The 26663-nt window shown below is 33.5% G+C and overlaps 1 protein-coding gene across 11 annotated transcripts in view; it reads left to right on the top strand.

The window, feature by feature from the left end:
- Positions 1-26663, top strand: part of MITF (melanocyte inducing transcription factor) — a 449993-nt gene that overhangs the window by 413483 nt on the left and 9847 nt on the right. For 4 of the 11 annotated variants that reach the window (XM_053720905.1, XM_053720904.1, XM_053720909.1 and 1 more), the window contains exons 3-10: positions 5737-5955; positions 8426-8473; positions 9919-10011; positions 13246-13275; positions 13443-13485; positions 17225-17281; positions 23140-23215; positions 26181-26328. In XM_053720905.1, the coding sequence (XP_053576880.1) occupies positions 5737-5955; positions 8426-8473; positions 9919-10011; positions 13246-13275; positions 13443-13485; positions 17225-17281; positions 23140-23215; positions 26181-26328 (714 nt within the window). Of the gene's footprint in view, positions 1-3007; positions 3859-5736; positions 5956-8425; positions 8474-9918; positions 10012-13245; positions 13276-13442; positions 13486-17224; positions 17282-23139; positions 23216-26180; positions 26329-26663 lie in introns of those variants that run through there. The other 7 variants (XM_053720911.1, XM_053720910.1, XM_053720912.1 and 4 more) reach the window with 6 other exon arrangements.

Here is a 26663-nt window from a genome sequence, read left to right as displayed (position 1 = left end):
AGGTCATGGGGCTGGATTCTGATACTAGGTCACTGTAGTTCAGTGCCCTATCTACCTTTTTGGTGTGTTCCTTCTTTGGGGAAGGGAGCTGTGTAGGGGTCCTGGAACCCGAGCACGTCGTTTTTCTGTCATGACTTTGTGGTAGCATGCTAGATTTAATTACCGGTCAGAGTTGTTCCCCGAGGGGTTTCGTTTTCCTCTTAGGCCCCTCCTTTTCTCTTGAGGTCTAGTTCATGGAAATTTGTATTCTCTGTCTTTGGTCATTGCCAGCTTTTTGGGCTGGGTCCATTACCTCGGAGTGGGGTCTAGGGCTCTGTTGACTCTGTTGAGTCTTGACCGTGTACTTTCAGTTGATCCTGTTCTCCTACCTTCTGTAGGGGGTTCTCGGTGTACCACAGGGCCAATTGGCCTAAGGGATAACTACCCTGCCTAGCAAGCTGTAGGCTTGGAGTTTGAATCCTGCTGTGGCAGATTTCTTTTTACTATCCCTCCACCGGTTGCTTTTACTGCTGGTGTTGGGCGCTTTTCTAGGGTCCGGATTCTTCCTGGACGGGAGTTGTTGCCGATATTTTTCGGCATTTCTCTGTGAAATGGTGTCCCATGATGGCTTAGGGTCAGCTTTGCTGCCTTGAGACTGTAACTTGCAAGTTCTTGTTCAGGAGTGGCTCTGTGTTCTCACAGAGAGACTTTTTTTATCTGCTAAGACAGTTAGCCTACCTATGTTTGTCTAGTTTATCGGTTTTGTCGGCTAGACTATGGTAAAGTGGGGTTCCTTTGGAGCACCGTAAGTTATATGGTGCTGTGTCATGTTCCTCGTGATCGCTCTTTCTTGAGTGTGGGGTTACTCTCTGGTCTTTATCCTTCTGGGGAGTTCATTCCCCTGAACGGCGGTCTTGTAGCAACCTTGGGTTCGCTTTAGTCTTTTTGAGGTTTCTTCTTACTCTTGTTGGGGGTCCTTTGGATCTCTTATTGGGTCCTCTGTTCTTCCTCTCGAGGGTAGAACTTTTTGTGGGAGCCGAAAGCCAAGGGGCTTGGCTCCTCAGAGGCCCTTGTGCTCAGTGGACTCTAGGGGTTCTGAGTGGTCTCTAGCACGGCTTTGCAGGCTGTTTCACTGATGGGCAGTTACTTGGTCCTTTCAGGTTTTTACCCCTGGTTTTCTAGTGCTACAGTTTTTTTTGGGTGTTGGGTAATTTCAGGCTGTGGTGCCCTTTGAAGGGGCCGCCTTCTGTACCCACCCATTGGTTGCATTCAGTGTCCTCTACAGCTTGGGTATTGTTTTCCCAAAAGTAATAAATGCAGCTGTGGACTCTTCCCGTTTAAGAAGAAAAACTTAAATTATGCTTGCCTGATAATTTTCTTTTCTTCTGACAGGAAGAGTCCACAGCTCCCCGCCCGTGTTTTATCTATGGGCACCTTTTTCACCCTGATATTTCTCATACTGTTCCTTGTTCCCTTGGCAGAATGACTGGGAGATGAGGGAAGTGGAGGAGGTATTTAAGCCTTTGGCTGGGGTGTCTTTGCCTCCTCCTGGTGGCCAGGTTCTGATTTCCCAAAAGTAATGACTGCAGCTGTGGACTCTTCCCGTCACAAGTAAAGAAAATTATCAGGTAAGCATAATTTAAGTTTTTGTATGTAGATATAAAGTTTTAAACTTAGTTTCTCAAATTTTGTTAGACAAAAATGTGTCATTCATCATGAAATGGCTACATTTAGGCCCCAATCAGCAAGCTCTACCCAGGGTTCTGAATCAAAAATGGACCCACTCCTAAGCTTACATTTTTTGCTTTTTCAAATAAAGATACCAAGAGAATGAAGAAAAATGGATAATATGAGTAAATTAAAAAAGTTGTTTAAAATTGCATGCTCTATCTGAATCATGGAACTTTAATTTTGACTTGACTATCGCTTTAAACTCTCATGATTCACATAGAGCATGCTTATTTACTCCATTTTCTTTGTTCCTTTTATTGAAAAGCATACCTAGCCAGTGATTGGTGGCTACACACATATGCCTTTATCATTGGTTCAACAAATGTGTTCAGCTAGCTCTCAGTAGTGCACTGCTGCTCTGAAGATGCCTTTTCAACAAAGGGTACAGAGAGAGCAAAACATATTTCATGATAGAAGTAAATTGGAAAATCTTTAAAATTACATGTTCTTTCTTTGGAATACTAAGATTTAAATTTTGACTTTCATGTCCTTTTAAAAGACCAACTTCGAATATCGCACCCACATTAACGTATCGCCCCAAAGGCTTTAATGGAGCCAATATGGAATATTAATATTTCACATTCTAATGTTATCTTCATAACTACATATCTCTTTATATATCTGATGTTATTTTTGGTAGAATATATATTTATATATACCGGTATATATATATATATATATATATATATATATATATATATATATATATATATATATATATATATATATATATATATATATATATATAGGTGTAGATATATACAGATATATATAGGAATATCTATTTGAAAATACTTATTCCGTATGTGAAATATTTACAGTAAATACATAGTTAAAGACTTTATTAAATATGAATATTGCATTAATATGACTTTTCATGTTTTCAGCTACTTGACTGCAAAGGGCTCCAATACACTTATATATGTCTATATATGTGTACATATGTATTTATGAGAAAGAAAGGAAGAAAGAAAGAAAGAAAGAAAGAAAGAAAGAAAGAAAGAAAGAAAGAAAGAAAGAAAGAAAGAAAGAAAGAAAGAAAGAAAGAGAAGAGTGAAGAGAGAAACATAGAGCCAAGAGAGAAATAAATGGAGACAGAGAATAGGGATAATGAAAGTTAAAGAGAGAGAGGGAGAAAGAAAGAAAGAGAAAGAAAGATAGAGAGAAAAAAGAGAGAGAGAAGTGGGAAAGAGAGAAAAGAGAGAGGGAGAGAAGAGAGAGAGAGAGAGCGAGAGAGAGAAAGAGAGAGAGAGAGAAAGAAAGATAGAGAGAAAAAAGAGAGAGAGAAGTGAGAAAGAGAGAAAAGAGAGAGAAAGAGAGAGAGAGAAAAGAGAGAGAGAAAGAAAGAGAGATAAAAGAGAGAGAAGAGAGAAAAGAGAGAGAAGAGAGAAAAGAAAGAGAGAGAAAAAGAGAGAGAGAGAGAGAAAGAAAGAAAGAAAGAAAGAGAGAGAAGAGAGAGAGAGTGAGAAGAGAGAAAAGAGAGGGAGAGAGAAAGAGAGAGAGAGAAAAGAGAGAGAGAGAAACATAAAGAGAGAACAAAAATAAGTTAGGAAAGAAAGCAAGAGAAGAAATAGAGAAAGAGAAAAGAAAGAGAAAAGAAAAGAAAGAAACGTAGCACACATGTGGAGGACACTCACGCGTATCAATTTTAAAGTAATATCTGTTTTAAGAGTGAATACACAACTTTTAACCTTAATGGAAAAAAAACACATATCATTGTCCATCACTCTCACTGGAACAAAAGATGAATAGACAAAACCCTGGAGGGTATTTGTCAATTGGACTTTGATAACCAAGCAGAAAAAAAAAGATTCTTTTATGTTTATAAAAAAACATGACGTCAAAGCCGTGAAAAAAGTGTATCAAAATAAAAGGCAACACTTGCAAAGCATCCAAGAGAGTCTCTTGTATGAACTGTTTGTTTCTTTACACGCGTAACTAATTAGCAAAGCTTATTATAAGCTGAACGGCCTGGTTAAGATTCTTGCACACTCTTTAGAAAAGTTGTTTTTTGGGTTGTTGTGTTAAACAGTTTCCGAACAGCAAATAGCTTAATTCAAGGGATTTATAGTCAAACAATTGGACTTGGTAACTCAAGGAATACATCATTTTACAATGCTGGAAATGCTTGATTACAATCATTATCAGGTGGGAAATGTATTATTGTCTAATGTATGCAGTTATAAATGTAGTATAATACTTCAACTGTAAGCTCTTGGAAACAGCAGAGTTTACTCCGAATGAATGAACTTCTGAGACACCTTTAACTGGACAAAGTTCAGTACGTCAAACAGAGAATAGAGATAGACAGACCGACAGATAGATAGATAGATAGACAAATAGATAGATAGATAGATAGATAGACAAATAGATAGATAGATAGATAGATAGACAAATAGATAGATAGATAGATAGATAAAGTAAATATATAATGCTTCTACTCAGAAAGAGTCTTTTTCCTTGACAGTAAATGTGTAGATATATGTACATTAATAATCAGTGAGATTTCAGAGAAAATCTATAGGTAATTAATATATGTTATGTTGTAAACATGGTATTTACTCTATAGTATTTGTTTAGTACAAATGTAGTTTATTGTGATGAGCCTTTAGTTGTAATGCACTGCTTTGATTTTTTTTTTTTTAGTTATTTGTGTTTAATACTATAAAATATAAATTTGAATCCATAAGAAGACAAAATTTGCTAAATTAAATAACAAATTGATATTTCTTTTTATTTGCTATACAAACATATTATAGCTTTTATATATATATTTTATCCATTATTTATTTTCAAGATTCGTCATTTTTGTGTGAATTCTTTAACAAATACTCTTGAAGGTTGTGCAGCTAAATTTATTATATTTATTCAATATGTGCTATTGGATTTTTTTTTTTTTAAACAAATTAATTTTAAGGACTACAGTTTGCATTATTAAGGAGATTAATTATGGTAGGCTTATGATAAAGATAAATGTGCTTATCTTATTATTTAATAAAACAGTATTTACAATTTGCTAAAATGTGTCAAAAAAATTTAAAAAAATAATTTGTGTTTGCTAAGATTTGATTGTCAGGTGCGGACCCCAGAATTCTTGTTTTGTGTTTATTGGTTTTGTATTAACTGATCATATAGTAGCTACTGTCAAATGTAATGAACAATATTACTTCAATTTATGTTACTTTAAAACATTTTTATCAAAAGGTCTAAAATTTATGATAATTTAAAAAAGTTAAATCCTCTTTAGGAATCTCTGGGCTTCTACAGTTTCATCTCTTAATGATAAAATAAGAACCATTCTTTGGTATAATATATGGTAAAATCTCAGTCTCAAATGTGGGAAGGACATTTCTGGAGAAAACATTTGTATTATTATTTGGCTATAATCAATATTTATAATAGCTGGACACAAACTGGTAACTATCGGCTATGCACATATGCCACTTGTGATTGGCTCACCAGCTCGTTTAGTTCAAGACCAGCAGTGAAAGGCCACTCCACAGCTGACTTTATCTATGTCTTTTATCCCCCATAGTTATAGGTGTGTAATAAGACAACACTCTAAAACGTTAGATTATTTCTTAATGCTGTTTTATATCCATTAAAACCCACCTTGTATATATAGTCCCAATGTATAATTGATATTATATATATATATATATATATATATATATATATATATATATATAAGGGTTGTATCTTTGATTAATACCCAACTTTTACAGTGATAATCTTGTATTTTCTATAGAGTAACATATAATAACACTGTGCTGTGAAAGTAGTCATGTATAAATATTCCATAATGTAGTCAGCAGTCTATATCTATTTATCTATCTACCTATCTATATACCTATCTATGTATCTATCTTCTGTCTGATGAGATCATTTTCTTTCTTTGCATTTTTTCTTTAAGTCTAAAACTATATCTGATTTTATAGATTCTTAAATGGGAAAGAATTCAGAAACTTTATTAGTCAGTAGTCAATGAACATACAAGCATGAAACTATTTATCTATTTTTTGCCAGGTGCAAACTCACCTTGAAAATCCTACCAAGTACCATATTCAGCAAGCTCAGAAACAACAGGTCAAGCAATACCTGTCTACAAGCAAACACTCCAACCAAGCTTTGAGCTTGCCCTGTCCCAATCAGCCTGGCGATCACATTATGCCACCAGGACCAGGAAACAGTGCACCAAACAGCCCAATGGCTATGCTGACACTTGGCTCCACCTGTGAGAAAGAGGTAAATGGAGGAACTAACAGAAGTAAAGAGTAAATTCTACAGATAGAAGTTACCTTATACTTTTTTTAGTTTAAATATATATTTATTTGTAATTTTATTAATTTGTACATATTTGATCATTAACAACTATTTTTATTTTCTTTCATTTTTACAGTTATTATTTTTAATTGAGAAACATAAAGTTTAGTTTCTTTCAGCCTGTTCAGTGTAATTATCTGGTTTGAAAATATTTTTGTCCTTTCACTGCTATAACAAATAACCAGCTATAGGTTTATGATTTTTTAATGTTATTAATTAAATTCCCTAAATTTGTACTTCTGTTTTATCTGGGTTTTCCCATTCACAGATGCAAGTGAAATAAAATATATATATATATATATAATTAAAATATATATATATATATATATATAATAAAAAATATATATATATATATATATAATTACAGAGAAATCCGTATTATTGAAATACTATTAGAACTTACTACTGTTGAGAACTCTGCTAAAAATGTAAATGTTTATATATTATAAAAAAAAATAATGTTTAACTGTACAGATAAAAAATGCTCTAAATGATAAATAAATAACATTTTACAGTTAATCGTATAAGATAAGCATCTGTAGCTATCCCTTTATACTTTACAAGACCATTTATTTTGTGAATATTAATTTTATGCTTCCTTAGACTTTTTTAATTTGTTTAATTGTCAAATGCATTTAAATTAGGTGAATATTAAAAAATTATGCTATTTTTTTTAAATTATTCTATACAAGCGTATTTTCACCTAAGACTTCCTATAATAATGTTTTTAAGTGGATAACTGATTTGCTGTGCCTAAATTAGCAAGTGGACTATTTTTTTTTTTTTTAAGTTTTTTTTTTTTTATATGTACATTGATTGTAATGGATGATTTAAGAACTGACTTGAATAACCAACATTGGAAATTTTTTAGTTTGGCTATTTTATCTGACTTTGCTTAAAGGGACATTAAACACTAAATACATGCTAGATAGAATGATGCATTCAAAGAAAAGATTAGTCCATGACTAACAAGTAGATGTATTTTTTAAAGTTTCATTAGCTATTTAAATACTGACAAAATAAGTGTAAAGTTTTAGTGTCTATAAAACACTGGGAGCTGCCATGTTGTAACCTGTGTTACCTTCTCTGCTGTGGCCAATTAGAGACAGTTATACATAGGTCATTAGAGTGTGCAGCCAATGGCTGTGTGGAATATAACAGTGTTCTGCACTTCCATTTCTAACAGGAACTGAAAAGCTCACAATTTCAGAATGGAATTACAGGCAAAGAGGACAAAATACGTAATTAAAGTATATTGCAGACTTCTTTTTATATATGTGATTTATCATTTTATATTACTATCTCAAAGTGTGTAATGTCCCTTTAAGTCATTAATAATTGGTGCATGCTCGTACTGCTATAAGCAGAACCCACGGTGTATGACAAATTCAATTAACCATATTTCCTCTTTCAAATTTTTTTATTGTACAGTGTAACAAGCAAATTCTTTATATTTTATGTGCACTAATATATTTATCAAATAAAATCTATAACCTATAATCACAATAACATGTACAATATAATCTATAATTACAGTATAATTTAAATGATCATTTATAGAAACAAATTTGTACAACTTTTAAGATTCCTATTTAACCTTTTGTAATGTGCACATTATTTGTCTGTTTCTGATAAAAGTTATATTTTAGGCAGCATCTTGTGTTATATATTTTTCCTAGTTTCAGGAAAAGATGGGATCAGCTGAAAAAAGGTATAGATTATGGTTCATGTGCAAAAGTACTTTAGTTTCAGAAAGAGACAAATTGGTTTATAGTTCTTAAAGTTTTGTTCATTTTTAAAGGGACACTGAACCCAATTTTTTTTCTTTCATGATTCAGATAGAGCGTGCAATTTTAAGCAACTTTCTAATTTACTCCTATTATCACATTTTCTTCATTGTCTAGGTATGTTTATTTGAAAAGCAAGAATGTAAGTTTACATGCCGGCCCATTTTTGGTGAACAACCTGGGTTGTCCTTGCTGATTGGACAGCACCAATAAACAAGTGCTGTCCATGGGTCTGAACCAAAGATTTGCTGGCTCCTTAGCTTAGATGACGTCTTTTTCAAATAAAGATAGCAAGAGAACGAAGAACAAATGATAATAGGAGTAAATTAGAAAGTTGCTTAAAATGGCATCCTCTATTTGAATCGTGAAAGAAAATGTTTGGGTTCAGTGTCCCTTTAACTATATATGAACATTGCACAGTGGATGCTATTACAGTAAATATGTAGCTAAAATCAAATTGATGCAATAGATAAAAAATATATGGTATTTGAAAAAAAATGTCATTATTGTTAACAAATAATTGTACCTGTTAACACGTTTTAAGCTTTCCTACATACCCATTTTCCACCCCCCCCCCAGCTTCATATATCCTTTCTGTCTTGAAGGCATACCTACATGCGAGCCGTGCATCCACTTTCATCCTCTCTCATGGGGTGAGTACCAGCGATATCCACATGACATCACAGGCACTCACACTGTATAAATTAAGCCGAAAGTGTATACATGGTACTTACCCTTTTAACTGACAGGGAAGCAGTGACTGTGGGGGGGGGGGGGGGGGTTGGAATAGGAAATCTTTGAAAGCTTAAAACAAGTTAAAAGCGATACAGTTTTGATCTAACATATATGGCTAAGTTTGTAATGGCCATAAGTAAAATTTTAGCCAATTGTACATTGCTAGTGTAAAAATCGAGCCACAAAGAGTTAAGTAATTTGACTGGGGTGTTATAGGTTTGGGGTTTTTTTTGTTGCTAGGTTAACTTACAAACTTATTCTGTTTTACAAATGCATGGAGATTTTCGGGTTCAATTTTGCTGCAGTTGTGCAATAAATTAAAATATTAATTGAGTCCAAAGTATTTAAATGCATTAACACTTTGTTTGCTAAAGTTACTTTATAATGGTCAAGCTCCACACACCATTCGCTTTATTTAGAGTAGCCAATCAGGACTTGCTACTTGAGTAGACAAGGCAAAATGTCCATTGTTTTGCATTTCCTTATCTTCTAAGCTGTTAAACACACAGACGTATATTTTAAAAACATTTACTAGGCTAACAAATTGAATTAGTATCAGCATCAAACTGCTATGTTTAGTTAATATATTTGTCATATTTATAAACTGTATATAATGTATGTAATTATGATTTCTTTATCACCTTAATTATGAATTAATATTTTTAAAATTGAATATGTTTATATTCAGATATATAGGTACCTTGTTTATATAAAATATTAGAGTCAACATAATTCCTATATATTATATGATTTTATTTAATATATGTGTGTTTTTAATGCTATATAAAATGTTTCACATTTTGTAATACTAGTTGTAAAGGGCATTTTGACCCTTTATGTCTAATAGAGGAAGCTGAAATCTTAAGGTTAATAATAGGCTCAATGTAAACTGAAAGCAGATTATATTTTTTCCGCTTCTTCTGACTATATTCAAAGCCCAAAAACACTACTTCGCTTTAGTAATTTGGCTACCACATAATGAAAATCTGACAGTTTTGAAAATTTCCAGTTTGTTTTATATTTTTCGGTGGCCATTTTAACAGCTTATGGCCTGGTGTGTAAATGTGGCCTGTGTCTTTGCAAACACTTTTTTCACATTTATGTATCTTTAGGGTTAGGGTTACCTTTTCTGATTTTAACTTTTGGTTGTGAAAATAGAATTTTGAAAAATGGGAAATTATTATTATTATTATTGATGTTGTTTTGGTTAATATTAATTTGTATTCATAAAGCAACAAGAAAATGACGTTGCTGGAAAAAGGGACAATAATGTTGGGTTTTGCTGAAGTAATATAGTGATAAATGTGTGTGAATTAATTTTTATAATGTGGCTCTTAATTTATATTGGTGTTATTATTTGTAGATGGATGATGTTATTGATGATATAATTAGCTTGGAGTCAAGTTATAATGAAGATATGATCATGATGGATCCTGCGATGCAAATGGCAAACACGGTATGCAACAGAATTTAACACTATTTAATTGTGAATATTAAATGAGCAGAGAAAATGAACATGAATAAATATGTTTTATATATATATATATATATATATATATATATACATATACACACAGGCATACCTAAGCAAAAAGATTACGACTTGCTGACAGCCCAGATGAGGGTTAGAATTTTTAGCAATAAAGTATTTTTAACTAAGGTATGTACAAAGTATTTTAGATATTAGGCCATTGCACTCTTAATAGACTACAGTATAGTGTAAACATCACTTTTATATCCACTGGGAAACCCAAAAAAATAGTTTGACTCGCTTTTTTTTGGTGGTCTGGAACCGAACCAAAATATCTCCCATTTATCCCTGTATATGTGTGTGTATGTACAGTATATATATATATATATATATATATATATATATATATATATATATATATATATATGGTACACAGGGTCACATTCCCACTTTGCTAAATGTGTGATTCTCGTCTGCTCAAAAAAAGGTGGAATTTTTTGTTATATCTCATTTATTTTCATGATGTCCCACAAGTCCTAAGTAAATATTTTGCCATTTTTGTTAAAAATTATGAATGTTGCCATTTTTTGTTTGTTCTGAATGAATATCAAATGTTTGCAAATATTACATCTCTGTATATTGAATATAGAATTCAAATATGAAATGTAACAAAGAGATATTGAATGCAAAACAGGTGTTGATATTGACAATACCAATGTTTGAATTTTAGTTTAAGTATTTTTTATGTATTTTTTCAAATCAAATGTTTCATTCAAGATTTAAACATTTCAATCAATAGACCAAAGCATCAACAAGGCATTCACTTGTCCTTAGATAATAAATCATGGTATTAGATAATATTTATTAACTTAATCCTTTATCCTTTTTGCACAAAGGGTTTTGAGACCATGTATAAAAAAAACCTCTAATGCACTATAACTATTGGGTTATGACAGAAAACTAAACTCAGTTCCATGACCTACATCTTTTTTTAATGTAAATAGATAAAGAGGCGTCTCTTAAAAAACATATAACATATTCTATTGCTGTACATTCCAAGTACACTATTGCAATACAAACTTTGTTGGGGACTTGATTTTTTAACTCGGATTTTAGAGCATATTAAATGCTGATTGGTGTATACACACTGTGCCTTAGCTTGTGTGTACCATATGCACCAATCAGCAATAACAGTTTAATGCTTTTAAAATTCTAGTAGTCATGTGGTACGGCTTTAGTGGGTACTGGTTATTTGTTCTCAGAGGATTGTCCCCTGGGGCTTTCTAGAGATGCTCAGTGCTTGTAAAAGGCTAACACAATCTTTTTTTAAACACACTTTATATCATAGCTTCAGTCTACTATTCAGTTGTATGCCCCTTTAAAAATGTAAAATAGCATAGCAGTCTATTTAGCTTGCTTAGAGGTGTCTTCTGTATTTTTAGCTGACAAGGCAAGTCAGTTAAAGAACAGATTTCATTTAATTTTCAGTCATTATGGTTAATAAAGACTCTAAATGTAAATTATACCTATTTAGAATTAACAATATGTTGCTAAACAAAAAATATAAAATAGAAAGTCTAAAGTGAAAAAACAAGTAATGGTGTTCAAAATGTTTGGGGTCACTTAGACATTTTCTTGTTTTCGAAAGCAAAGCACATTTTTTGTCCATTAAAGTAAGATCATATTGATTAGAAATACAGTATAGAAATTGTTTGTGTTGTAAATTACTGTAGTAGCTGGAAATGGCTGTTTTTTAGTGGAATCTCTACATAGGTTTGCAGATGCCCATTATCAGCAACCACCTGTCTTGTGTTCCAATGGCATGTAGCATTTGCTAATACAAGTTTATAATTTAAAAAGGCTAATTGTTTATTAAAAAATCATTTTGCTATTATTTTGGCACAGCTGAAAACTGTTTTGCTGATTAAAGAAGTAATAAAATTGGCCTTCATTAGACTAGTTGAGTATCTGGAGGATCAGCAATTGTGGGTTCGATTACAGACTCAAGATAGCCAGAAACAAAGAACTTTCTTCTGAAACTCATCAGTCTATTCTTGTTCTCAGAAATAAAGGCTATCCCATGCGAGAAATTGCCAAGAAACTGAATATTTCGTACACCAGTGTGTACTACTCCCTTCACAGAACAGCACAAACTGGGTCTAACCAGACTAGAATGAGGAGCGGGAGGCCCCCGGTGCACAACTGAGTATAAGGACAAATACATCAGAGTGTCTAATATGAGAAACAGATGCCTCACAGGGCCTCAACAGGCAGCTTCATTAAAAACGTCCTGCAAAACAGCAGTCTCAACGTCAACAGTGGAAGCCATATCTCAGACTGGCCAATAAAAAGAAAAGATTAAGATGGGCAAAATAACACAGACACTGGAAGATTGGAAAAAAGTGTTACAGACAGACAAATCTAAGTTTGAGGTGTTTGGATAACAAAGGAGAACATTCATGAGATGCAGACCAAATGAAAAGACCCTGGACGAGGGCTTGACGCCATCTGTCAAGCATGATGGAGGCAATATGATGGTCTGGTTGTTCTTCAGTGGTGGCAAAGTGGGAGATTTATACAGGGTCCTTCAAGAATTTAGGTTATCACTCCATTTGCAACACCATGCCATACCCTGTGGACGGTGCTTGGTTGGAGCCAATTTCCTCCTACAACAGGACAATGACCCAAAGTACAGCTCCAAACTATGCAAGAACAAGTTAGGGAAGAAGCAGTCAGCTGGTATTCTGTCTTTAATGGAGTGACCAGCACAGTCACCAGATCTCAACCCTATTGAAATGTTGTCGGAGCAGCTTGACTATATGGTACGTAAGAATTGAACATCAAGCCAATCTAACTTGTTGGAGGTGCTTCAGAAAGCATTGGGTGAAATCTTTTCAGAATACAAAAGCAAACTGACAACTAGAATGCCAAAGGTCGGCAAGGCTGAACATTGAGAATTCTTTGACAAAAGCAAAGTTTGAAGGAAACAATTATTATTTCACTTAAAATTCATTATTTCTAACCTTGTCAATGACTATATTTCCTATTCAAACTCATTTCATGTATGTTTTCATAAGGAAATGTCTAAGTGACCCCAAACTTTTGAATGCTATATATATATATTTATATATTTATTATTATTATTTTTTGCAATTATTTACTTTCATAGTGTGTTTTTTCAATGTGAAGTGGAACAAATTAAGGATGTATTTATTTCAGATTAACCAAATGGGATCAGTTCATCCAGATGTGAGTTTTTCCAACTTTTTATTAACAAAAACATGTGTATGTGCTATAAATATATATGTACACCCCATTAACACCTATATATGTCCCTTAGGTAATAGTATATAATTAAAGTGTTTTATGCATAATATACATTAATTAAACGTTTTTTTTTTTTTGTTTTTTTTTAGATGCCAGTGTCTGGTAATATGATTGACATGTACGGAAATCAAGGTATGCCTCCTCCAGGGTTAAACATCAGTAATTCTTGCCCTGCTAATCTTCCCAATATCAAAAGGGAACTTACAGGTAAATAAATATTAGAGAGGGTGGGGACAGCATCCCTGAAAAAAAGATACTCTAAATTGCTCATTCTATCTGTTTTGGCTTTAGAGTGAAGTTAAAAACACACTTTATTGATACCAATAACACTTTTGGACCTTGGATCCTAGATACCCAGCATTCATAACATCAAAGTTATCATAAATTTTGAATATCAAATATGATATTTGATTATTGGAATGCAAGAAAAAAAATAAATCCTAAAATGCTAATTATTTTTTTAAAGGATCAATTTATCTTGATACTCCTTGACTATTGAGGGTATCATAGTATCAGGAATACTGAGGGACTATTTGTACTATAATATATGTCTACTAGTCCAACGCTAATAATACATTTTATCAGCCAAGGGACAATAAAATTAAAGGGACAATAAACCCAAAATTTTTATTTTATGATTCAGGTAAAGAATACAATTTTAAACAACTTTCCAATTTACTTCCATTATCTAAGTTGGTTCATCCTTTAGATATTGTTGAAAAAAATAGCAGTGAACATGGCTGAGCCAATCACACGAGGCATTTATGTGCAGCCACCAATCAGCAGCTACTGAGTCTATCTAGATATGCTTTTAAGCAAAGGATATCAAGAGAATGAAGCACATTAGATAATAGAAGTAAATTAGAAAGTTGTTTAAAATTGCATGCTCTTTCTAAATCCTGAAAGAAAAAAAAAATGGGTTTCATGTCTCTTTAAGCTTTTAACAGGGAGTGAACTAGTAAATCTTTCTATCCTGTTACTGTTTCCTCTGACAGGTTTACAATAGTGATATTTTTTTTTACTCCGGTATGTTGATATAGCTCATCAGTTAGTCATGAGAGAAAGAATGTGTTCATATATCTATAGTGTATTTGTTCTTTAAAATGATCACCGGAATGTAGCTTTTTTAGATTCATTTTGTAAGGTCTTTATATTTGTTATATACAATTTGCTATGTGACCTGATAGTGCAGGGATTCCTGAACTTTAGCAAAGTGGGATCTACAGATGCTAAATGTAATGAGATCAGGGCTTGCACATAATGTGCACTAAATTGTCTTAATATCCCTATTCTGAATTGTGGCTTACTTGTGATCTACCGGCCAGCACTTGGAGATCTACTGGTAGATGTCAAACTACCTTGTAAGTACACCTGTGATAGTGGGTCTTATAACCAAAAACTCACAGTCATGGAGAGAAAGCACACTTAAAGGGACAGTCAACACTGTAGATTTGCATAATCAAAAAATGCATGATAAGAAGACAATGCAATAGCACTTAGTCTGAACTTCAAATGAGTAGTAGATTTTTGTTAAATAAATTGCAAAGTTATGTCTATTTCCACTTCCCCTGTATCATGTGACAGTCATCAGCCAATCACAAATTCATATACGTATATGCTGTGAATTCTTGCACATGCTCAGTAGGAGTTGTTGACTCAAAAAGTATAAATATAAAAAGACTGTGCATATTTTGTTAATGGAAGTAAATTGGAAAGTTGTTTAAAATTGCAGCTCTATCTGAATCATGAAGTTTAATTTTGACTTGAGTGTCCCTTTAAAGGGACAGTCTACGCTAAAATTGTTATTGTTTAAAAAGATAGATAACACCTTTATTACCCCTTCCCCCAGCTTTGCACAACCAACATTGTAATATTAATATACTTTATAACATTTAAACCTCTAAATTTCTGCCTGTTTCTAAGCCACTACAGACAGCCTCTTATCACATGCTTTTTTATTTGCTTTTCAGGAGACTGCTAGTTCATGTGAGCCATATAGATAACATTGTGTTCACGCCTGAGGAGTTATTTAAGAGTTAGTACAACACAGTACTTAATGCAAGTCAATAGATAATAAATAAAAAGTCATGTGATTAGGGGGCTGTCAGGAGATGCTTAGATACAAGGTAATCACAGAGGTAAAAAGTATATTAATATAACTGTTGGTTATGCAAAACTAGGGAATGGGTAATAAAGGGATTATCTATCTTTAAAAACAATAACAATTCTATTGTAGAATGTCCCTTTAAGGGCTTTTCTTGAGCAATAAAGAAACTTTGCATAGCTACGAACCTTGCATAGCTAGATAAACAGTTCTCAAGCTAAAATGTGCCTTCCTAAAAGTATTAGAGGGTCCTCACAGCACTGTTGAGACTTCTTAAATAATGTCACCAGTGCAGAGAGCTTTAGATCATCAAAACCACTGAGAGAATACTTACCCACAGTGTGGTCTTAATGCAAGACTCCAAATTGTGTGTCAATGTGCTAGATTTAATCACATTTTTTGTAAAACTGATATATTGCTGAAAAAACTCACTGCAATATCGCCACTCAAGAATTGTAAATTTCATAAAGATTTGTACACTTTTTAAATCCTGCATTCTAAGTCATGGTTTAGGTGACCACGGCTTGTCCCAGAATGCTCATGATCAATCCATTGTCTAATTCTGCTCTATCCAGCAAGATTGTTTAAACATAGAAAAACAGACATATTTAACAATTATACTCATTGAAAAAACCCAGAAACGTGTATCCAAAGTGTTGCGGTTGTAATTTATGTTTTTCCACATTACTAGTTGTTCTCATTTCCTGTGTGACATATCATGTATTGGGCCGATAAACTCAACTATATATTTTAATAGCAGGCACACTCTCTGGTGATCAGCTACAAAACATAGGTGAAATGAGCCTCAATTAATTTTGAGCACTTTAAAGGACATTAAAGTCAAAATTAAACTTTTAGATAGAACTTACAGTTTTAATAGATTTTCCAATTTACTTTTATCCTCAAGTTGTGCATTGTTTTTTTATACGCACACTTTCTTAGACACCAGCTACCACTGAGCTTGTACAAGTGTTCACAGTGTGTATGTATATGTCTTTGATTGGCTGACGGCTGTCACATGATACAGGGGGCTGGCAAATTTAAGTAATTTTGACATTTGTCAGAAAAAAAAAAAATCTACTGCTCATTTAAAATTCAGAGTAGGTGCTACTGCATTGTATTTTTATTATGCACTTGTTCATACAATCCCACTGTATTTAATGGTCCTTTTATCAACAAGGACCCTCTGCATCCTAACGACCATCCATAAATATAACCCATAGGGGTCAATGTATTATTGGCCGAATTGGGCCAATTCACCCTGTTTCCGCGTGAGCCTTTAGGCTCGCCGGAAACAGGAATTAAGAAGCAGTGGTCCATAGGCCACTGCTCCTTAACTCATACGCCACCTCTGAGGCTGTGTACATCAATCCTATACGATCGGGCTGCCATTGGCCGCAAATCTGCTGGGGGCGGTATTGCACAGGCAGTTCACTAAAACTGCTTGTGCAATGCTGAATACGAACAGCGTATGCTGTCCGCATTCAGCAATGTCTGGCGGACATGATACGCTACAGCGTATTATGTCCGCCAGACTTTAATAAATTGACCCTATAGTGTCCAAATTGTATAGCTGAAAGGGAATTTTGAGTAATAAATATTTTACAATATTCTTACCTTAATCTGTAGGCTTACCCATCTGTAGCTATAGCCTGTGAATTACTTTGTAGCACAAAAATATTTTTATGTCTGTATTGAAATAGATACACATATTTTGTTTTTTATTATGTATTTTTGGATATATGGTCTTCTAATTATTTATTGCAGAATCAGAAGCAAGAGCGCTGGCCAAGGAGCGACAGAAAAAAGACAATCACAATCTTAGTAAGTCAATTCCCTGCTTTATATATAAATAGGGCATCTATACTTAGCAGTAAGATTGCATAAGAAGGCTTATCAAGCAGCTATATCGATGTTTCCTTTTATCAACTAAGGTGTGGAATGTGTCAATTTCACAAACGTAGTTATATGGGTGTGCTGTGTCACGCATGATATTGCGCAATGTCAATATCTCACAAGGTTCATAACTATACAGAAAAATTATTAGTTAGCATTCCACTCCAAGGCTTTCCTACTCTGCTAGCTTCCGCCAGATAATCTTTATACATGAGATATAAGCTTGTTAATGCTGGAGTTGTGTTTTAGATCACAGTGTTTCCCAACCGCGGTCCTCAAGTACCCCCAACAGTCCTGGTTTTCATTATAGCTGAACTAGAGCACAGGTGAAATATTCAGCTGATGGATGAGAGCAGGTTAGTAACCATGGTTACTAATCAGCTGATTACTTCACCTGTGCACTGGTTCCGCTATAATGAAAACCAGGACTGTTGGGGGTACTTGAGGACCCTGGTTGGGAAACACTGTAAGAATATTGACGGACGGCAGAGCAGCCCTGAGCAACAGCAACAGGAATATATTGTATATGCACAGCCTCTCTTTTCCTAGTGCTAACAAAACACATTTCATTCTACCGACATAGGACCAGACTGCAAGTGTAGTTTTTTGCGCACCTCTGGTTGCGGTCATATTATGAGTTGAAAGTAAACTGTTTTAGCTTGCATGCTTACCCGATGAGAGCAAAAAGACAATCGCATATTCTGAAGTACGATAACCCGACATGAATATTTCACATAGAAGAATATGTTATATTTATTCATAAATACATATTTCTAAATATTTATGATTTTTTTTACAATATACAGTGAGGCCCCGGTTTACGCACAACTCGGTATACGAAATTTCGGTTTACGAAATCGAAATTTGAAGAAAAATTGACTCGGTTTACGAATTTTTTTCGCAATACGAAACAAAATGCCGGTTTGCCCCCCTCGGTTTACGAATATTTTTCGCAATACGAAACCAGTGGCCCCTGTGCCCCTGCATACTCAAGTATGATTGAATTAATGAAGTTTGGGTACCAGTGTGGAGGTGTTGGAGAGGTTTTGGAGCCATTTTGCAGCAAGTTGTTGAGCCTTTTGGAGTCATTTGCAGCAAGTTGTTAAGCCTTTTGGAGCCATTTGCAGCAAGTTGTGGAGCCTTTTGGAGACATTGGAGCCATTTGCAGCAAGTTGTTAAGCCTTTTGGAGCCTTTTGGAGCATTTTTTGGACACTTTATTTGAATTTTTTCGGAATCTCCGGAACGCATTAATTGATTTTCAATGCATTCCTATGGGAAAACGTGTTTCGGTTTACGAATTTTTCGCAATACGAAACGACCCGGAGAACGAATTAAATTCGTAAACCGAGGCCTCACTGTATATCTAAACCTATATATATAGATGATTATATATAGCTATAGATATATACAGATAAATGTAGGAATATCTATTTATAAATACATAGAACATATTCTGCTATGTGCAGACATAGGAATGTGAAATATTTACAATAAATATATAGTTAAAACCTTTATTAAAAATTAATATATTGCATAAATATGTTTTTACATGTTTTCATTTACTTAACTCCAATGCACACACACACATATATATATATATATATATATATATATATACATACACAGTATATATATATATATATATTTATTATATATGTGTGTGTAAATATGTATTTATGTGTTTATATGTGTATATATGTCTGTAAATACATTTATACACCTATAAATACATATGTACACACACACACACACACACACACACACACACACACACACACATATATATATATATATATATATATATATATATACACATACATATACATCTTTAGACATGTATATGTATGTATCTCAATGTTAAAGCCCTTTGCCTGACTTTTTTTCTAACACCTGAGACCTCATATTTTTGAGCACTTTGAAATGTTTTGTGCAATAATTGTTATTAATAATGTTATTAGATGTGTTATTATGAGTGTAACTGTACTTTGTAATGTAATTTTGATATGTTTTGCAAAACAGTCAACAAGAGCTCTAAAGATGCAGTAATCATTTTAGCATCGTGATTGAGCTTAAAGGGACATTATACATTCATTTGTTTTTTGCATAAATGTTTTGTAGATGATCTATTTATATAGCCCATACAGGTTTTTTTTTTAAAAAAAAAGATAGTTCTGCTTATTTTTAAATAACATTGCTCTGATTTTCAGACTCCTAACCAAGCCCCAAAGTTTTATGAGAATACTGATATATAACTACTCCAGCTTGCTCCTGTTTGTGTAAAGGGCCTTTTCATATGCAAAAGAAGGGGGAAGGGGGAGGGTCTTATTTGCCACTTGCAGTAGGCTTTCCAGCTAGCGTTTCAACAGAGCTAAACTGAGAGCTTCTAAGTAAGTTTTTAAACCATTTTATACTGGATTTTTATATCAGTATCTGTGCATCTTACTCTTTATAGTAGTGTCTATTACATACAGTTATATGAAAATGAGTCTATACTGTCCCTTTAAGCGAGCACCTTTACTTTCAACTTGTAATACAAGCAATAAACCCCTTTAAACCTCTAATAGGGCTGCATTCATAATTTGGCCCATATTGAGGATTCCTTGATTTTTTTCAGAAAATAATTTGGAATTAATTTTCCTGCCATTTGCTTGACATTACCTTCCTTGCAGAAATAAATGACATTCATTTTATTAACCTCACAAGGTACATTTTAAAATGTAACCTATAATGTCAGAGCCCTTTCTTAATGCATCAATTATTTGCCTTCACTTATCACCATAAAAAACATCATTTGTCTTAACCCACTCAATAAAATGTATTTTCATACTCCATAATGGATACTACTTATTCATACTGTGAATGCAATATTGGGTATTTCTTATTAATAAACCTGTTCTCCGTGCTCCATATTGAACATAAGGTGGGAGTTTCCATGGTGGAAGCCAGGATGTTTTCCATTTAGGCTGGTAACCTTATCCCCTCTCATAAGTGCATAAATTATGTTTGTCCACAGCCCAAAAAGACACTTTGTTTCATTAATATTAATATAGAAAGAGGGAGCACCAGCTATAGGCTAAAGTAAACAGGTTGTTTCATTGCCACATAGGTAACATTTTCTTGTATCTATCTCTTTATCACATATATCTCCTTCCTTCCAACACAATACACTTTCCATTGTACAAACAAAAAGAAAATAATCATCTAAATCCGCATTCACTCAATTTAAGCCTTATTTTATACACTACATGTAAGGTCATACAGCTGTCATCATACAATAGAACATAACTTCTAATAATAATGTGACACACATCCTCTGTATTACACACAGCACATATCCCCTGTATTACACAGAACACACATCCCCTGTATTACACAGAACACACATCCCCTGTATTACACACAGCACACATCCCCTGTATTACACAGAACACACATCCCCTGTATTACACACAGCACATATCCCCTGTATTACACACAACACACATCCCCTGTATTACACACAGCACATATCCCCTGTATTACACACTGCACGTATCCCCTGTATTACACACAGCACATATCCCCTGTATTACACACAGCACACATCCCCTGTATTACACACAAAACATATGCCCTGTATTACACACAGCATGTATCCCCTGTATTACACACAGCACATATCCCCTGTATTACACACAGCACATATCCCCTGTATTACACACAGCACACATCCCCTTTATTACACACAGTACACATCCCCTGTATTACTCACAACACACATCCCCTGTATTACACACAGCACATATCCCCTGTATTACACACAGCACATATCCCCTGTATTACACACAACACACATCCCCTGTATTACACACAGCACACATCCCCTGTATTACACACAGCACATATCCCCTGTATTACACACAACACATATCCCCTGTATTACACACAAAACATATGCCCTGTATTACACACAGCATGTATCCCCTGTATTACACACAGCACATATCCCCTGTATTACACACAACACATATCCCCTGTATTACACAAAAAACATATGCCCTGTATTACACACAGCACATATCCCCTGTATTACACACAGCACATATTCCCTGTATTACACACAGCACACATCCCCTATATTACACACAGCACACATCCCCTGTATTACACACAGCACACATCCCCTGTATTACACACAACACACATCCCCTGTATTACACACAGCACATATCCCCTGTATTACACACAGCACATATCCCCTGTATTACACACAGCACATATCCCCTGTATTACACACAACACACACCCCCTGTATTACACACAGCACACATCCCCTGTATTACACACAGCACATATCCCCTGTATTACACACAACACATATCCCCTGTATTACACACAGCACATATCCCCTGTATTACACACAACACACATCCCCTGTATTACACACAGCACATATCCCCTGTATTACACACAGCACACATCCCCTGTATTACACACAGCACACATCCCCTGTATTACACACAGCACATATCCCCTGTATTACATACAGCACATATCCCCTGTATTACACACAACACACATCCCATGTGTTACTCTCTTCATGTCTCCCACAATACATCTGCCGTTCTGCCATGTGTTCCTTTATTTAACCACATTCCTTCTCATCTAATACACCTTCTAATTCTCATACTATAAAGTCCTAAATTAATTATTTTCTAAGGTTACTGTGATACTTTTATCAGTTGGGGTATATTTCATGTATATATATATATGTAAACATGTGAAATTGGCAGATATATATTTATCACTTCAAAAAAGTATATACATCTAGGAATACATTATGTTAGTTAGTTTTTAAAGTATGATTACGCCCTCTAGTGTCTTTCACAAGTTACATTATTTGTGTTTACAACATTTTCTTTTTTAAGCTGTTACTGTATAAAAAATGTGTGTAATTCATGTATGGATGGCTATACATTGCATTTATAATTATAACAAAAAAAAAATCTGTTTTTTAGAAACTATATATATATATATATATATATATATACACACACACACTGATGTAAGCATGTGAAATAGGCAGAACTATATTAATCACTGCAAAGTATACAGTATGCATTTAGAAATACATTATGCTAGTTAATTTTTAAAGTACGATTGCGCCCTCCAGTGTCCTTTACAAGTTACATTCTTTTTGTCTTTACAACATTTTCTTTTTTAAGCTGATACTGTATATTAGAGAAGAAAATAAAATAAGTTTATCTAATGGTACCTTGCAAAAATTATTAATATTCCATGTAAACATCTTGCTGCAGAGAAGGCATTGACAAACTGAAGTCACTTCTGAAGTCTTTGTATTTTTTTCTTTTTGTATTGTTTTGTTTTTGTTTTTTAAGTGATTTTTTTACTCTAAATATAATACTATTTAACTTTTTCATATAATTGTCAGTCCGTAGTATTGGACACACTGAGCAGAAAATGACAGATATTTTTTTACATAAGTAGACTACATAGTTTTACACTCATAGTAACATAGTAGATGAGGTTGAAAAAGACCGAAGTCCATCGAGTTCAACCTATACATATCTAATATACTTACAAAAAAGCTACAGTTGACCTTAAATTAATCCCACTAAAAGGTGACCCATTTAACACAAGCAATCATATCAATGAATTTCGTTTCTAGCTAGAAATGTATCCTAACCATTAAATGTATCTAAGTTATTGGCATTTACTACCTTCTTTGGTAATGAGTTCCACAATTTTATTGCTCTTACAGTGACAATTTTTTTTTTTTTTTTAGTTGAGCGTCGAAGAAGATTTAATATAAACGACCGCATAAAAGAATTAGGCACCTTAATTCCCAAATCAAATGATCCGTAAGTACAAAACTTAATTACTTCCTTATTTGTTTATTAAATATTGCACTTGATTATTAGATTAAAATTATTAATTTATTGATTGATTTTTGTTCGTTCAAAGTTCTGAGTTGAACATTACCGAGCTTGTATTTGAAGATACATACATTTTTTTTTTTTTGTGGTGTCACTTTTGTTCGGTTGTTGTGTTGGTATGTTGGGTGTTGTCCTGTCGTTTGATTGGTGAGGTTGTCCGTGGGGGTTGGGGGTAAAAGAAGAAAAACAACAAAGATGTAAGAATCATTTATCGGACAGGAATTAAGTATTTGTCTTATGCACTTTCTAAATGCACATATATGCCCGGTTTAAAGGTTTTTGTATAATTTGCACTGTTGTACGGGCATCTTAATTAATTAATTAATTAATTGATTATTTATCTAGATATCTATTGTCATATCTGCAAATACTGTTTTTTAACCAATTAAGTATGTATCCTGTCTCTTCTTATTGTGATACTTGTTTTTATATTGTATTATTGATACTGCAGTATATTTCTTTGTCTTTGTTATAAATAAATTTGGAAGAAAAAAAAAAGAAGATACATACATTGATACTAGATGATGCTTAGTTAAGGCCTATGATCTAAGAAGTCTCATCAGTATAGCAAGGTCCCTCAAATAGTTTTAGATACACAAATTTTACCTTGAGAGATCTTTATCTCACTATGAAGGGTTTATGTTTTGTAAGATTGACTCCTATATTCAAGTCAAAAAACTGTGACCTGACTTAGGAAAACTTAGGATAAAGTCAGTTAAAGTCATGACAAAGAGGCCCATTTATCAAGCTCCGTATGGAGCTTGTGGTCCCGTGTTTCTGGCGTGTCTTCAGACTCGAAGAAACAGCAGTTATGAAGCAGCGGTCTAGAGACCGCTGCCCCATAACCCTGTCAGCCTGCTCTGAGCAGGCAGACAGGAATCACCACAATTTAACCCGGTTGAGTACGATTGGGTTGATTGACACCTCCCTTCTGGCGGCCCATTGGCCTCGAGTCTGCAGGGGGCGGCGTTGCACCAGCAGCTCTTGTGAGCAGCTGGTGCAATGCTGAATATGGAGAGCGTATTGCTCTCCCCATTCAGCGAGGTCTTGCAGACCTGATCCGCAAGACCTTTGATACATAGGCCCAAAACTCTCCACTTTTTTTCACCGCTTCATTACAACTGATGAATGAAACTCTATCTAAAATATCACTAAAATTCCGGATCTTTCTTTATAAAGGGGAGAGTTTACCATCACAAGTCATAGAAAAGCCCAGCTATTCACATGTTATATCTGTCAAAAAATTAAGCTGACTTCTCATCCAGATTGCTTATAATGATTTCTGATTGGCTGTAAAATTATTTTATATTTAGACTTTAAAAAGTCAATTGAAACCGGCTTTGGTCTTTAGTACCTAGCAAATAGTTTAAAGCCCAAGTATTAAGCTAAAATACAACAATAGTATATTAAAGGGGCATTAAACACATTGAAATGGTAATATAAAATGATACATTTTATATATATATATATATATATATATATATATATATATATATATATATATATATAAATCCTGCAATATACGTTCATTATTTATTTTGCCTCCTGTTCCTGTAATTCCATTTTGAAACTGTGAGCTTTTCACTTCCTGTTAGAAATGGAAGTGTAGAACACTCTTATATTCCACACAGCCATTGGCTGCACACTGTAGTGACCTATTTATAACCTCCCTTATTGGCCACAACAAAGAAGGTAACCTAAGTTACAACATGGCAGCTCCCATTGTTATATAGACATTAAAACTTTACACTTATTTTGTCAGTATTTAAACAACTAATGAAACTATAAAAAATATCTACATTTTATTCTCAGACTAATCTTTTCTTTGAATGCATCGTTCTATCTAGCATTTATTGAGTGTTTAATGTCCCTTTTAAAATACTCTAAAAAAAAAATACATTTTGCAGGGTATAATAGTGTATTGTAAAATAGTTATTTAATTTTAAAGTAATATTAAGTATTTTAAAAATAATACTTTAATCCTATTGTTAAAAAATTATTGTATTTAATTTAATGTATGCATGATTGTCAGAATATATGTAAAACAAGTGCGTTTCTTTTTTTACTAACTTAATTTGATTATCCCTATTTCAAAATCATAATATATGATATTATATTTGTATTTCTAAATAAAATTTAATATACCCTATATTTAAAATGTGTATATTTTTGGTTGAACGTTTTATAACCATAATCAGCACTTCAAAACAGAGTGATAATGATCTATTTTCATTCAGCTATAGGATTTCTTTCAAGTTTGACTGTGCAAAGCAGAAAATTACAATATTGCTGACATGAGCACACAGATATTTTATGTTCATCTCATGTATTCTGCTGTCATAACGTTTACTCTTTAAGGGACAGTCTAAACCAGAATGTTTATTGTTTAAAAAGATAGATAATTCCTTAATTACCCATTCCCCAGTTTTGCATAACCAACACTGTTATAAAAATATACTTTTTACCTCTGTAATTACCTTGTATCTAAGCTTCTGCACACTGCCCCCTTATCTCAGCTCTTTTGACAGACATGCATTTTAGCCAGTCAGTGCTGACTCATACATAATTCCACGGGAGTGAGCACAATGTTTATCTATATGACACACATGAAATAGCAGTTAAACTGTTTAGAAATTAGCATATGAGCCTACCTAGGTTTAGCTTTCCACTAAGAATACCAAGAAAGCAGTGCTAATTTGATGATAAAAGTAAATTGGAAAGTTGTTTAAAATTGTATGCACTATTGGAATCATGAAAGATTCATTTTGACTAGATTGTCCCTTTAATCCTTCTTTTGTATGCTAAAATTAAGATATGTAACTTTTTTTGTGTTGCAAGTTTTAGTGGTGTTGCTAAAAACAACAACCTTATTAATTATTATATTATACAGAGACATGAGGTGGAACAAGGGAACTATTTTAAAGGCATCTGTTGATTACATACGTAAACTCCAACGAGAACAACAGCGTTCAAAAGAAGTTGAAAACAAGCAGAAGAAATTGGAGCACGCCAATAGACACCTTCTGCTCAGAATACAGGTGAGCTTTCTAGTCTCAGATACTATACATATGTTTCCCAGAAGATATAGCTGTTTGCATATAAGCACTATAGTAAAATAAATGTGTATAAATAATAATAATTATTACAATATTCTCACTTTAATAACTTTTTAAAGGTATTTAGAAACTTCAAAATGATTTATTGGAGATAGTAAACAATTTAATTGTACATTAAATTTAAAGGAACACTAAACTTACATCTTTTCTTTCATGATTCAGACAGAGCATGCAATTTTAAGCAACTTTCTAATTTACTCCTATTATCATTTTTTCCCTTCATTCTCTTGCTATCTTTATTTAAAAAGCAGGAATGT

This window comes from Bombina bombina, chromosome 7 (assembly GCF_027579735.1).
Source record: "Bombina bombina isolate aBomBom1 chromosome 7, aBomBom1.pri, whole genome shotgun sequence".
NCBI classification, from domain to species: Eukaryota; Metazoa; Chordata; class Amphibia; order Anura; family Bombinatoridae; genus Bombina; species Bombina bombina.
Note: the sequence above shows the minus strand (reverse complement) of the source record. Positions and strands in the feature narration are given on the sequence as shown.